The sequence below is a fragment of the Penaeus japonicus genome, unplaced genomic scaffold (assembly GCF_977035675.1).
Source record: "Penaeus japonicus unplaced genomic scaffold, GWHDUDI00000001_assembly GWHDUDI00000024, whole genome shotgun sequence".
Lineage (NCBI taxonomy): Eukaryota > Metazoa > Arthropoda > Malacostraca > Decapoda > Penaeidae > Penaeus > Penaeus japonicus.
The window spans coordinates 31,466,597-31,480,262 of NW_028234426.1; the positions used below are offsets into that span (position 1 = coordinate 31,466,597).

Sequence of the window (13,666 nt, forward strand, 5' to 3'; positions counted from 1 at the left end):
CGAAAGCTATCTGCTATATGGATATAAAGAAAATAAATTTATTTTCATACTATATATATATTTGTTCAGTTATATATACATAATTTATTTCCCTCCTCCTCTTAGCAAGAATAATGCCAACTGCTCCTTCTCTTCTACTGGAAGATTGCTGAGGCTGTTGGTCTGAGCTAATCTTGCTCTCTTGGCTTCTCTCAGCTTCATGAGCGCCTTTCTTTTACCACTGAAAGAAAAAACACAATGTATCAAATTCTAGTAACTACAATCTACTACATATTAGAAGCATAAGGAAATTTGCTGAAATATACTATTGTATCAGACTGAGAAAATTATATAATAACAACAAAGTTTTCTTGAATTAAATATCAACTTCTGGTTACCCAGTCTATGTCAAAGTAAACACAGTATTCAGTAACTCTTTCATTGTATTCATTTCCATTAATATCATTGTAATTATAATATTGAAATGAAATAAAAAAGACTTGAGAACTACTTTCAAAGAGAGTGGAATGAAGAAATTTGGGAGCAAGTAATTAATATTAGAGAGAAAAAAAATCACAAAACAATAGAATGTTCATAACTTAATATGCATAAGCAGTGTTCCACAAATCAACCAAAACCCAAAAATACCGAACTGTTCTACTTGAATTATGAAACCTATGTTTAGCTTTCTCTTTTCTTTTTAAATACTTTTCATTTGATATTTTTTCCCCTTCATCCATTCACAAAAATAAAAAATATATAAATGAAATACTTCATGATACTAGAGATTATAAATCAGATTCCTTTAACCAAAATGGAAGAGTAATAAAAAAAATAAATAAATAAAAAATAACTCACCTTATTTTTACTTTCTTTTCTACTTCACTTTCTTCACTACTACTGTCCTCTTCACTACTTTCAGCAGCACTTTCCTTGTCATCAATGTCATCACTATCTTCGCTTTCATCGCCTCTCTTTTTAGTGTCGTCATCCGAATCTTTCGTTTTATCCCCATAGACTTTGTTAGGGTCTGGCAGCATGTCGATAATATTCTGAGTAGCTTCATCGACATCACTCTCCTCGTCTCCTTCTTCCACCATTTCCTCGACTTCAATTTTGTCTTCTTCCTTCTTAGCCTTCTCTTTTCTTTTCTTAATCCTGAGAAGAAGAAAAAAAAACAAAAAAAACAAGGATGAGATATAAGCACGATAGTAATCAAGAGAAAAATACCTGTATAACTATTATTCAATACTTCAATTACTCTTTATGTAAGGCTACTGTACCCTTAGCATACTAAAGAAAATGAAAAAATGACTTTAGTCATACTTAATTCTTCTTTCATAATCAAAACTCTTTCCACAATGAGAAGAAAACGTACTTCAAAAGAAATAAATGATGGTATGATGGAAGAAAGGAAAAAGAAGACTTACTCTTTCTGTTCCTTCCGCTTCTTTGCAGCAAGTTCTCTGTCAATAACATCTTCTTGCTTCATGATTTCTTTCAATTTTGCAATATTGATACCTCCCTTTTGTTCAGGCAGCTCTTGGGCAACCTCTGTTGTCTGTTGAAAGGAAAAATAATGTATTAATAAATACCCTTGTAGAGAAAGGTGTACAAAAAATCAGTAAAACAAAACCACACTGGACAGTACATGTATACAAATACTTGTGTCATCAATGGATTAAAATATATTTTTGCATAAATATTACTTAATCATATAACTACTTCATGCCAGCTTACAGAGCTAATAATTAATATCCGAAATCAAATAATAAGAAAAAGAAAGAATAGTCTTTTCATAATACATGTACAATATCAATACAGCAAGCAGGAGGAAAAATACAATATTTATGATGCAAGAAAAGAACAAAATTTTATATCTTGAACTTTGAGCTTTTAATATAAAGTTAAAAAAAAACACTAGTCATCAAATCTGTGATGACACATACATCTTATCTGCTATGTCTCCACCTGATATCATTGTAGATGATCCTGTGTCAACCAACATTAGGATGCACATTCATCCAATCTCATCTTATACAAAGATAAACTATTTCTACTTCTACTTCTTAAATAAGTGAGGAAAACTATAACTGGATGTATCATAAATTTAAATATGCTTATATATTACTTTACATCACAATACTACCCTGATATCTATTTGAAAATGTTATAAAAAAAAAATAAATATATGTTAATAGTTTACAACTTTTGTTTTGAACTGATAACAACAGAAAAGCATTTTATGCCACAGCAAAAACAATTAAAATAGACAAATTCTTCATTCCACATTTTTTTCTGAATTAGAAAAAGTAACATTTAAAATATGTGATTACAGAGTTCTTTCTCCCCAACACCAGCTTTTTTTGTGTTCTCAAAAGACAAACTACTAAGTTACAGAAACTAGGATTTTTAATACTGATATTGTTAACAATGATAATAATAATAATAATAATAATAATATAACAGTAATAATAATAATAATATAACAGTAATAATAATAATAATATAACAGTAATAATAATAATAATAATGATAATAATAATAATAGTAATAATAACCATAAACAGAGCTTCAGTTGCAACCTCCACGAAATTAGTCCATCTTACCTGTTGCTTTTCCGGGTTCTTCACCTCCACGCCCTCCTCGTCAAACACAAGCTTGGTGTTGAGAACAATGTTCTTCTTATTCAGCTTCTTAACCACAGCTTGCTTGGTGAGTGGCTTCTTCTTAGAATTGACAATAAGCAGTTCTTCTGGGAAGAATGCAGGTTCTGCTGGCTCTTCCTCCTGTCCGCTTCCAGCTCCTTCTTTCTTGGTGCTTGTAAGGAAGTCCTCCTCATCAATGTCATCTGCAGTGTCAATTATTTGGGCAAGGATGAGCATAACGGTAAGAGTAATAGTGATGAAGATTATGATGTTATGTGAACTTGGCCTGACAATATATGAACATGTATAAAAAATAATGCAAGCCAACAGGTACAGTCATGAAAGATCAAAAGTACTGCAAAACAATTATTAAAACATGAAAAAAAACTAAAAAATAAAATTATCAGTAAAGTGAAAGTATTTACTTGAACCTTATGAGATGGGTCACATCTAAGATGTTCAGACTGGGTTGGGCATCTAATGATGTGTGTTTTAATTACTTTCTAGACTTATGTATGTATGTGTATATATATATATATATATATATATATATATATATATATATATATATATATATATATATTAGCAAAGTAATACTAATAACCATTTGGTATGACAGCAAATCATATTCTGAAGGAATGAATAAAAATCCAGTACAAAAGTGATCAGACCCTGTGAAACATGCCCATCTTGGAAGGGTTAACAACAAATAGGCACAAGTGAAATGGTAAAAGCAATCATCCTGTGTGTGACTGAGTCTTTTGTATATCTCTACATCATATACTGATTATCAAAAACACAATGGTATTTATGAATTATTTCAGTAAAAGAATATTCTCTTATCTAACCCTTCAAGCGATAGCTTTTGGTCTTCACAGTGGTATGACGATCAAAGTCCAGTGTAAAATAACAAGGACATATTACAGATGTACGAACAAATGTACTTATTTTTATTAATCTAAAAATGGTTATACTGTATTCTGCACTTATTGTGAACAGCAGTTTTATATGATCTTGGCACTAGTCTGCACTACTTACATTACACATTTGCAAAAACATTAATGAAAATAATATCATCTCTACTATTAGTAGTAATAGTAAAATTAGTTATTGTTAATTGACACCTCAATGATGGATGACTTGATATCACATCATGGTTTTCTGTATGGCTGGCACACCAGGTGTTCAGGTGTGTAGCGACTAACCTCTGCCTCAGCAGATGGATAGCCTATGGCATTAGGCCTACAAAATACCCTGGCATAATGTCCAGGCCAAGCCAAAACTGCCACATTGTTAACAGGCAAATTTGTTTTTAGGTACTATCAATAATTAATTATCACTTATTGTAATTACTTATCAATCCTAACTACTTCCATTCTTATTCAAAACTGATTAATGACATTATAATTGTAACAAGAGTAAATAACAACAGACAAGGAAACAAAACATGGACACTTAATGCTAGACAAAGACTAAGAGATAAATATAATTGCAAAGACAAAAAAAAAGAAAGAAAGAAAGAAACAAAGAGGAATAAATAAACTGCAGAGGATGACTAAGACACCACAAAATATACAACATACAGAAGCAAAAAAAAGCACTAATACATTAATAGCAAATACAACTTTAGAAGCAGCTATTACACAGATAACACAAACAAAGCGGAAACACGGAGAGCACAATAAAGGAAAGAGAAGCCGCTCAATCATAGAGTGCGAGACTGTACCTGATCCAAAGTCCAGGGTGGTAAATTTGGATTTCCAAGGCTTCTCGTCTGTCGACTGATCCCAGTTATAGCTCTGTGCTTCTTCATTCTGTTTGGATTTCTGCTTCTTCTGATTCTGCAGAAATCTCAGTCTAGGTGTAACAGCCAAACCCAACGACCTTGTTGTGATGGAGAAGAGTGACGATTAATATATATATACGAATATAAACATTAAAGAAAAAACTACAATCACAAAGGCAATCATGATACATGCTCCAAATGCTTCTAAAACAAAATGCCTTTTCAAAGCGAACAATCAGTATTTCGACTCGATATTGAAATGCCACCAATAGATTCTCCATCCCACACTACCTATTCCTTCTCACCTGGCATAGGCATCAAAATCTATTGATTCGACATTGAACACCTTCTTATCCTTCATTAGGGTAACACTCTTCACATATGCCTTGAACGCCCGAACAGATTCCTCCTTCAGTTCATTGTATTTACTTAAGAGGATCTCCATCTTGGTGTGGATGCTGCTCATCTTGCTCGAGTCAACCCTGGAATCAGAATTTGTGCATTATTTTTCTTGACATCAAAGAGGAGAATAATATTACAAGAGAAAATCTGGTTTGAACAGAGCTCTACATGACACAAGAAATGTGTTGTGGTGAGTGAGAGTGAGAGAAAGAGAAAAATAAATGTAAATGTATTTGATAAAATACACTTGCCAAAAGCTATAATGCTATTCAAATTCTACAACAATTGAATACTGCATTAATTAATCTTACAGTAAAAGAACAAAGACAAAAAAAATAATAAAGAAAAAGAATGACTGATATACAGCCCCCTAAATACAAATAGGCAATCAAATACATGCTTACTCTATTTTCTCAAACAGGCAATCAAATACATGCTTACTCTATTTTCTCAATTTCGATATTCTTTGCTTTTAAATTGGCCATCATCGGCTCCTCTTCATGAGGTGTGAGCACCAGAAGAGCCTCTCCGGAGTTAGCATATCGAGCAGTTCTTCCAACACGGTGGATGTATGTTGTGACATCTTCGGGACAGTCTATCTGCACTACCCAATCCACGGCTGGTATGTCTGTAACAAACAATTAATAAATCATTATAATAAGATTATTGTTATTTACTCATTGGTAATTCACTTAAATGAATGGCAATGGATTAACAATGTGGGTGAAAGTGACCCAGGGTAAGCATATTCTAAAAATAGTCACTGTGGATGGCCACTGCATAGAGAGTGGACCTTTCCATTATATAACTAATCTCTTACGAAGGCACAAATGCTCAAATGATTATCTAAGCCATTTATTTGCCTTTTGAAAATTACTTAGTAATTATATCTTTTCATATATATATCAATAATCTCAAATAGCATTCAGTCTGAGAGCCTTACCTAATCCTCTGGCTGCAAGATCTGTTGCAAAAAGAACAACATTTTCTTTCCTGCAGAAAATGTCATATACAGCCAGTCTTCTTAACTGGTTCATACCGCCATGTAGACATAACACTGGCACTCCCACATTAAGTTTGCAATAGATATCGAACATGTATTTTGCCTGAAAGAAGAGTGGAGTTTCCTTCTGCATTACAACTAAAACTGAACTGATGCAAAGGTTTTGTTAAATAAAATGTTTATATATTCACTACAAATATGGTAGTGCTTGGGGTAGGGAAATATATATTTCATATACATGAAAAATATGCATTGCCTCTTGAATAATTCTGCATGACATAAATAGAAAAAAAGAAAAATGATTATTGTTGTTCTTACCTGTTTACATGTTGACATAAAAACAAGAATTTTCTTCTTCCTATGATGTCTGATAAATGACCATAGGAAAGTAAATTTTTCTTGGCATTTACAAACAATATAACTCTCCACAAGACCTCTTGGTGTTGCAGTTTTTGAATATTCATGAACAGAGCAAAATACTGGATTCTTGCATCCTGCCCGAATTAGGTCCTTCACATCCCTGTGAACATTCGAAAGTATTTTGATAAGTAACGGGAACAAAAGTATAGTGTATATACCTAAAAAAAACATAGGTCTTATATAAGTTTTGTACTAATCATGTCTGGGAAACTACAATTTTCTTTTGGTCTCATAATGAGGCATATTCTCTTCTTTACATGAGAAAGCATCAGTTTTCAAATAAGCGGGTAGAAAAATATATACAACTCAAACACCAGCTCTTACTGACAACACATTCATAAAACCTATGCCTAACTTTGTAGGGAACAGGTCTTTACATATATAAAGGTGACACTGAATGACTAAATCAAAATAGAATAGTAGTTTACTATAAGAGCAGTACTGCCTTTGACAGCTGTAGCACCAAGAGCTTTGTAACTCACCTGGTTTGTGTTGCAGAAAAGAGCAATGTCTGTCTATCTTCTGGTAATTCTTCAAGAATGCAATTCATTGTATCTGCAAATCCCATGGATAAACACTGATCTGCTTCATCTAGGATAAGCATCTGTGGATAAGGCATGGAAGTTACATATCATGAAGATTGTTTCTAACTATACTCAAAAATCATGATTTTTATCTAAATCAATAGTAGCCATATTATTGTCATCACCACTGTAGCTGATGTTATACTTATTCAATTGAAAAATCTAAAAGGGTAAGGAAAAGTAATTTAGCATTATTTGAACTGACCTTCACCCAAAGCCACTTGCAATTATCTGTTTAGGCCAAATTTTTTAATAAATGACCTTTGCATTTCACCTACTCAAAACTAATGTAAACAGGCACTGAGAATAGCGCCACCATGACTGTAAATTGGGGATTCCCAAAATGGGTGCTAAAAGCAGTACCACAGGGTGCTGCAAGATTCCAAAGTGAAGTAAAATCTATGGATGGAACGTTTATTTTGTTTCAAGTGTCAGAAATTTGTAGAAAAGGTGGAGTGGGGGGCAGTTAAAGAAAAGGAACCTACAGAGAGGACTAGAGAGTTTAAGAGGTCATCACTGAAGAAAAGCCTGAGAACCACAGCTCTAAATCAACTGTCTGAAGAACCCACTGACCTGAACATATTCACAGCTGAATTCCGGGTTCTCTAACATGTGGTGGAGGAGGCGACCAGGTGTGCAAATCAAAATGTTGCATCCACTTATCAGCTTCCATTCATACTTGAGGTCCTTTCCACCTGTAAAAATAAAGTCAATAACAGCTCATCATTAATAATAGTATTTCTGCATTATCATATCAGAAGAGCACAATAGATATAAACAAGAAAAGTTATGTATGCATTTTTTCTGTGAATATCCAATTCTTACCGATAATAAGACCAGCTGAGAAGTCGTGACTTTTTCCAACATTTTTAAGGACTTCGAATATTTGGTAGGCCAACTCTCGTGTGGGTGTGATGATCAATGCTCCCAGACCATCCACATTTGACCATTTCTTACCATATAAGTTTTCCAGAAGCTATAAAAGAAATTATTTATTACAGTCACTACAGGAAACACTGAAGCTATCAAAAAAATCATACATTACACTTTCCAAGGGAAACATTAATTTTATCAATATTGTCATTAACTTCATATAAGCACCATAAGTCAGTGAACAATGTGACAAATAAAAAAACAAAACAATGGACCACTTACAGGTATTATAAAAGCTAATGTCTTTCCTGACCCTGTCTTGGCCGCTCCCACTACATCCATGCCACGAAGAGAATATATCAGAGTCTGCCGCTGAACCTTTGTTGGCATTGTGAAACCACTATGTCTGAGGCCCAGGAGGGTATATTTACTCAGGGGGAACTTGGCAAAACTGTCAATTTCATCTGGGTTGGCGTCTGCCATCTGCGAAAAGCGTCAGAAGAGTCGCGTTAGAGATAGGTTTTTCGCTTACGACTCAAGTAGGCTAAAAAATAAAAAAATAAATAAATAAATAAGAAAAATAAAAATAAAACATTCCTTTATTTAAATTGCAAAACTTTTAAAACTTACCTCTAATTTCTTCTTCTCAAGCTCTTCTATCTCGGATTCTTCTCTTGCAACTCTTTTCATTCGGGTCATTTCCTCAAACTCCCTGCTCTGGCGGGACTGGTTTTTCTTTCTCCTTTTGTCCATGGCTGAATTCTTGCCTTGTGGGTGACTGACTGAAAACATACTGGTAGGAGAAAAGAAAAAAATTATTTCAAACTTGAATACTAATGAGTGTCAGCTATTTCTTGATTTTTTTTTTGTTATTCCATGGTACAGCACTGCAACATCCACAGCCCTTCTTGAAGAGAATCAAAGGGAGCTAATCCCCTTTAACATTACAGACGGGCTTGGTAATATGCTTAATATTAGCATAAATTATCTATATCAGCCTTTTCTTGTCTTTTATCCGAACTTTACCTACTATATAGTTTATGCCCACTGCACCAGCACCATTACTACTGTTCGCATTTATTAAGACAGGAATCATTGTTGGACTCGTTCAAGACATGAATAAAGCTTGGTTAAAATTCGTTATACAAACCATTTGATATCTTATCAAATAATCATAACATCTTTAATTAAACCACAGAAATGGATTCAAACATCCTCCAACACTTATGAAAAATCATAAGTTTGTGGTCACAAGGCAGACTGATATTCCACATGAGCCCTCACACACAATGCACGCAAACCCTCCCTCCTACTGCCTGGCATATTGAGAGTCAAGGTGTATGCAGGGGTCAGTCAGTCTATCTTTATTTAACCCTTTCCCGGTGGGGCACTCACTATGCGAAGACCCCTCTGCCGGGCGATTGCAATATTGCATTGTAATCGTCACACTAGCATGACGCCCCGGCATCGTGAGTTTGGCTGTGTCACACGAGTGTGACGCACCGTCGTCATAGGGTTAATGTGATAAAAAAAGAACACCTTAAAATCCACAGCATTCTCCTAAGCAAAGCAAAGTGGCTAAACTGTGACTGCAAATGCAATTTTAAATCTTCCATTATATTTTTTACTACTTTAAAAAGAAAATCTGCTGCAAATTCAAGGTGACAGAAAGAAAAGCCACATTTCCTAGACTAATATTAAGGCAAGCTCAGAGGTCACATCAATTACTGTCTTGTTTTTTTTTAAGTCAAACTGCTATGAGATATGGTTCAAGTGTGTTTGCTGTATTACAGCTGTATATTGCTGTATATACATTGATGATGTACACGATGTTTATCTCCAAATAAGAAACCAGTCCATGCTCTGTGGATACAGTAAGAGGGGAGGTGGAGATTGTAAAACAAAAAGTAGGGATTTTCAAGAAAAAGAAGAAAAAAATATCAGATTCACTCAAAGCACATTAAAAGCTATCAGAGAAATCTAGTTTCATATATATCAAATAACAAAAATCTTTATCAAAACTACCCAATACAACTGCTTTAACTTGAAAGTTAATGTCAGGCTTCTAGTCAACATTTACCTAGATTACATTGGTCTTAGCATCAGCTGTACATTTGTAAAAGAATTCCAATTCATAACTGATTAGAACATGACAACATCCAGCAATGCCAAAGGCCACAATCCTCCCCTGTGTATATTTAGCAAGATAAAGCTTGGACTAGTTCCATGACAATACTGACAAATGGTGTGTAAGCTCTATCTTAATATCTATGACTAAAATGATAACTTTTTAGAATGGGTTTGCATCATAAAACCCATTGAGATTGGTATTGACAGATTCCTTGTGATGTCTAGTGTGCATTACAGTGGTTTTAGTCAACTGAACCTAAAGATGATTAAGATATTAGATCTAATAGGTGGGGAGGGCATGAAGGATCTGAGGGGAATTGCAGAGGAAAATTGACAAGAAACTAGTGTCTTATCGATGTCTAATAACAAATCACATATAACACAGTATATTTCTGTCTTTCTGGGTGTGCTGTTTTTGGGAGATATTTTTCATCTACATACTCCTGAGCCAACAATCAACCTAACCTTAACCAGCTTTGCCTCATTCTGGACCCCCCCCCCTTTTTCAGAGCACTTTTGTACTACTTTGGTTATTTTGGGGTATTGAATAAAATTTAAATTATAGGATCAATTTTGATTGGCTATTCATTTAATTGAACACACTCACTCTTATGCTGATTATGCTACACATGAGTGATATCTAAGCACAGTCCAGACTATGACTCTGTGAAGTAAACATTTCTCCCATGCACAGATTATGAGCATTTACAGCCATTCATATCATACATATTTATTAGTTGCGGTAAATTTTCTGAATAATGCTGCATTACTAAATACCACAAAAGTGGTTTTGATGGATTCTCCTCACCCTCTACTAATCATATATAGTGGATATGATATGCGATTCTACCCATGCACCCTGCAAACTGGGTCCCGATAGTAGGGGAGGGAATGAAATATATTAGGGAAATTTCAGGGGAATTTATGAATAAATTGCATTGATATATAACAAAAATATAACTTAGTTTCATCTTATGCCTGTCCAACCCCGGACTCCCAGTTTCTTAAAGCACTTCCTGCTACTTACCTTGATTTCTGGGCATTTTGAATGCACTGTTTTTGGGGTATTTTTGTCTACAAAATTCTAACCTACTGACCAACCTAACTTCATCTGGTTTTGAAGTTAGCCCTAGCCACCCCTGGACTCCCCCTTTTTTCATAGCGCTTCATGCTACTGGCCATAGTTTTGGGGAGTTTTTATTTTTGTTTCTACATGGAGCTTGGGCTGGTTCCTTACTTAACAATGACACCTTCTGAATATATCGTCTATGGATATCCCTTACCAGGACCAATACCGTAAACACACGTCTTCATGCTGTAACAAATGACTCGAAACTTGCTCAAAAAGATTTTCTATAGATGGCTCTTTTTCTAATAAGTGCACATAGGGTAAAATAAAAGGACATCAGTCAATTGTTTACAAGTGGATAAAGGTCAGAGGACCTGATGTGTACTAAGTGCCCTCCCCTCCTATTTAAGCCCTGATTGTGGGGTACAGTTGGGGGAACTGCAGGTAACGTTGATCATTTAGGGATAGTAGAGGTTGAGAGGAATCCACTGATACCACTTTGGTGTTATTTAGTAACGCAGTGTTATTCAGAAAACTTGTTACCAAATGTAACAAAAAACTAACCTTACGGCATGACGCAGTTTTAATTGTGACGTCATACCATAAAACTCTTTTCTTCCGAAAACTTAGAATAAGCGAGGTATAATATTTTGAAATTAATTAAAAAGTGAGTAAAGGGAGATGTTTCCACAGCACTGATGAACAGAAAACTGAAAAATATAGACTTTATGCATGTGCTGACCTTGCCCGCATGTGACAATAATAGCACCAATTAGGAAACAATTGATCTAATAGACAAATTTATTGACCAATCACAGACATCTGAATGGTGAGTATGGGTCCTCGTTCGAATTTCAAAATCAGTACAGAGATGACTACCGAGTGCACAGGTTGTAGATATACGCTGTGGGGCTTTATTAACCCATTGCTGACAGGTCGTCTAACGACCTAACTGGTCATCAAGGCAGTCAGTCTATGACACTTGCGGCACCGGCTAAAAATTTGAGGGGGGGGGGGGAAGGTTTTTTTTCCACCCTCTGGGTAGCGCAGACTAGCCCAAACAATATTTTTCAATAAATCCATTATAAAATGCGGGTTTAGGTTGACTTTCGAAACCTGTAGCTCTAGAGCAAGCACTGTTACAGCCATAATACTTCATGACTGTGTGCACGCTTCAACTGTGAGCAGATCCCAATTTCGTGTCATGTACCCGTACGCAATGAGTCAAGATTATTTCATAAAGATGACAGTTCAACATTTAAACTCTTACAAGACGACCCCTGACCCGCCTCATCACATCCCTTCAATTAAAGTAAATAATGAGCACATTCAAATTAAAAATGTACCTGCTACGCAGTGGCTTAGGTCAGGTCCATCAGTTTGGTTTTGTTGTATATGAATATGGCAATAACTGTGGTCGTGGCAGATGTGTATCTGCCAAGGAGTGGCTTGAAAAAGGGGGGTGAAGTTCCCTTCATGGCTAGGGCTAAATTAAAAACTAGGCTAGATTAGGTTGGGTTAGGTCTATGAGTTAGGCTTTGATATTGAAAAAGTTATTAAAATTTCCCGCTTCAAATCGTTCAGTACCGTGTCGACGCAGGTGTGTGTTGGGGGGGTGGGGTGAAGCTGCACAGGAACCACAGTATAGCTGCCTTAGCCACATGGGAAAATATTCACTGCCTGATAACTGATTGTGGCCTAACCTTTCCTGTCTGGAAGCTATCTTATAGTAAGAATAACAGTGCTATTTGGGTGTTTCTCTACTCCACGGCAGTACTATTCTTAATATTCTCCTGCAATCTTATTCTCAATATTTACAAGTTTATCACTTTGTCTGTTGTGCACAGATTTTACTTATGCCACGTCCTTTTACTGTAGGTTCTCAAATAACGTTTACATCATATTGCCAATAGTACAGTTATAACATGCTCCTATAAAAGGAAATCAAACTGTACTCTCATCTTCAATATCTTTACGTACGAGTCAATTAATATTTACTAAAGCAGATCGTGTGTGATTCCAACATGAAGTCTGATAGGACCCGAATGCAAAGATTTAACCCATTTAACATATCCTAGGCCGATATATCTGTATTTCCTATAGCAATTCTGTTTAGGATCGCAATATCAACTTCATACGAGTAATACCCATTGAGAAAATACTGTCTACCAACCTGAATATGGTTTTGTTGTTGTGTGTTTACGTCTCACGTGCGATGGATCTGGTCACTGCATTCACAAGCTAAATAAAAGTGTTTTAGGTTTATCGATGGTATATAAGTGGAGCTTTTTTTGTAAATATAATACTAATTGTTATTTTAAAAATATTTTATGAATAAATAAAATGGAGCAATAATTACTTTGGAAACTTTTCATTAGATTCGAATGTGAAGTGACTAACGAAAAGCGTAACTGAGAATCCAAACAAGTCGATGATGATATCAATAAAGTTATGATAATATAGATACTAATGATGGTCATGGTAATGGTATCTACTGCATTTCATCTTAGATTCATGGTTAATTGAAGCTTCCATGAACTTTTAACGTTCATGAAGAAATAAAAATGCCCCAAACTCAACATTTTTCTTATAGATAACAGTAATGATAATATTAATGGTAACAACAACAGAATATCAGTAGGAATAACAATGTTAATCATAATAATAATAAAAATAGTAAGGATGATATTGATAATTATGATAATGATAACTATAACAACAACAACAACAATGATAATATTGATGATAATAATATTAATGATACCAATGATC

General features: G+C 34.8%; 1 protein-coding gene across 1 annotated transcript; it reads right to left on the bottom strand.

Annotated features, from left to right (window-relative positions):
* Positions 1-37: 37 nt before the first annotated feature.
* LOC122258404 (putative ATP-dependent RNA helicase DDX10) lies at positions 38-13,186 on the bottom strand. Its single transcript, XM_043024331.2, has 15 exons — positions 13,068-13,186; positions 8,326-8,488; positions 7,978-8,178; positions 7,648-7,798; positions 7,396-7,517; positions 6,721-6,842; positions 6,137-6,338; positions 5,759-5,921; positions 5,257-5,443; positions 4,719-4,895; positions 4,354-4,511; positions 2,589-2,830; positions 1,410-1,540; positions 838-1,137; positions 38-220 (listed from the first exon to the last, which is right to left on the bottom strand). The coding sequence occupies exons 2-15, from the start codon at positions 8,485-8,487 to the stop codon at positions 85-87; spliced, it is 2,454 nt and encodes an 817-aa protein (XP_042880265.2). The 5' UTR covers position 8,488; positions 13,068-13,186; the 3' UTR covers positions 38-84.
* Positions 13,187-13,666: the final 480 nt, after the last annotated feature.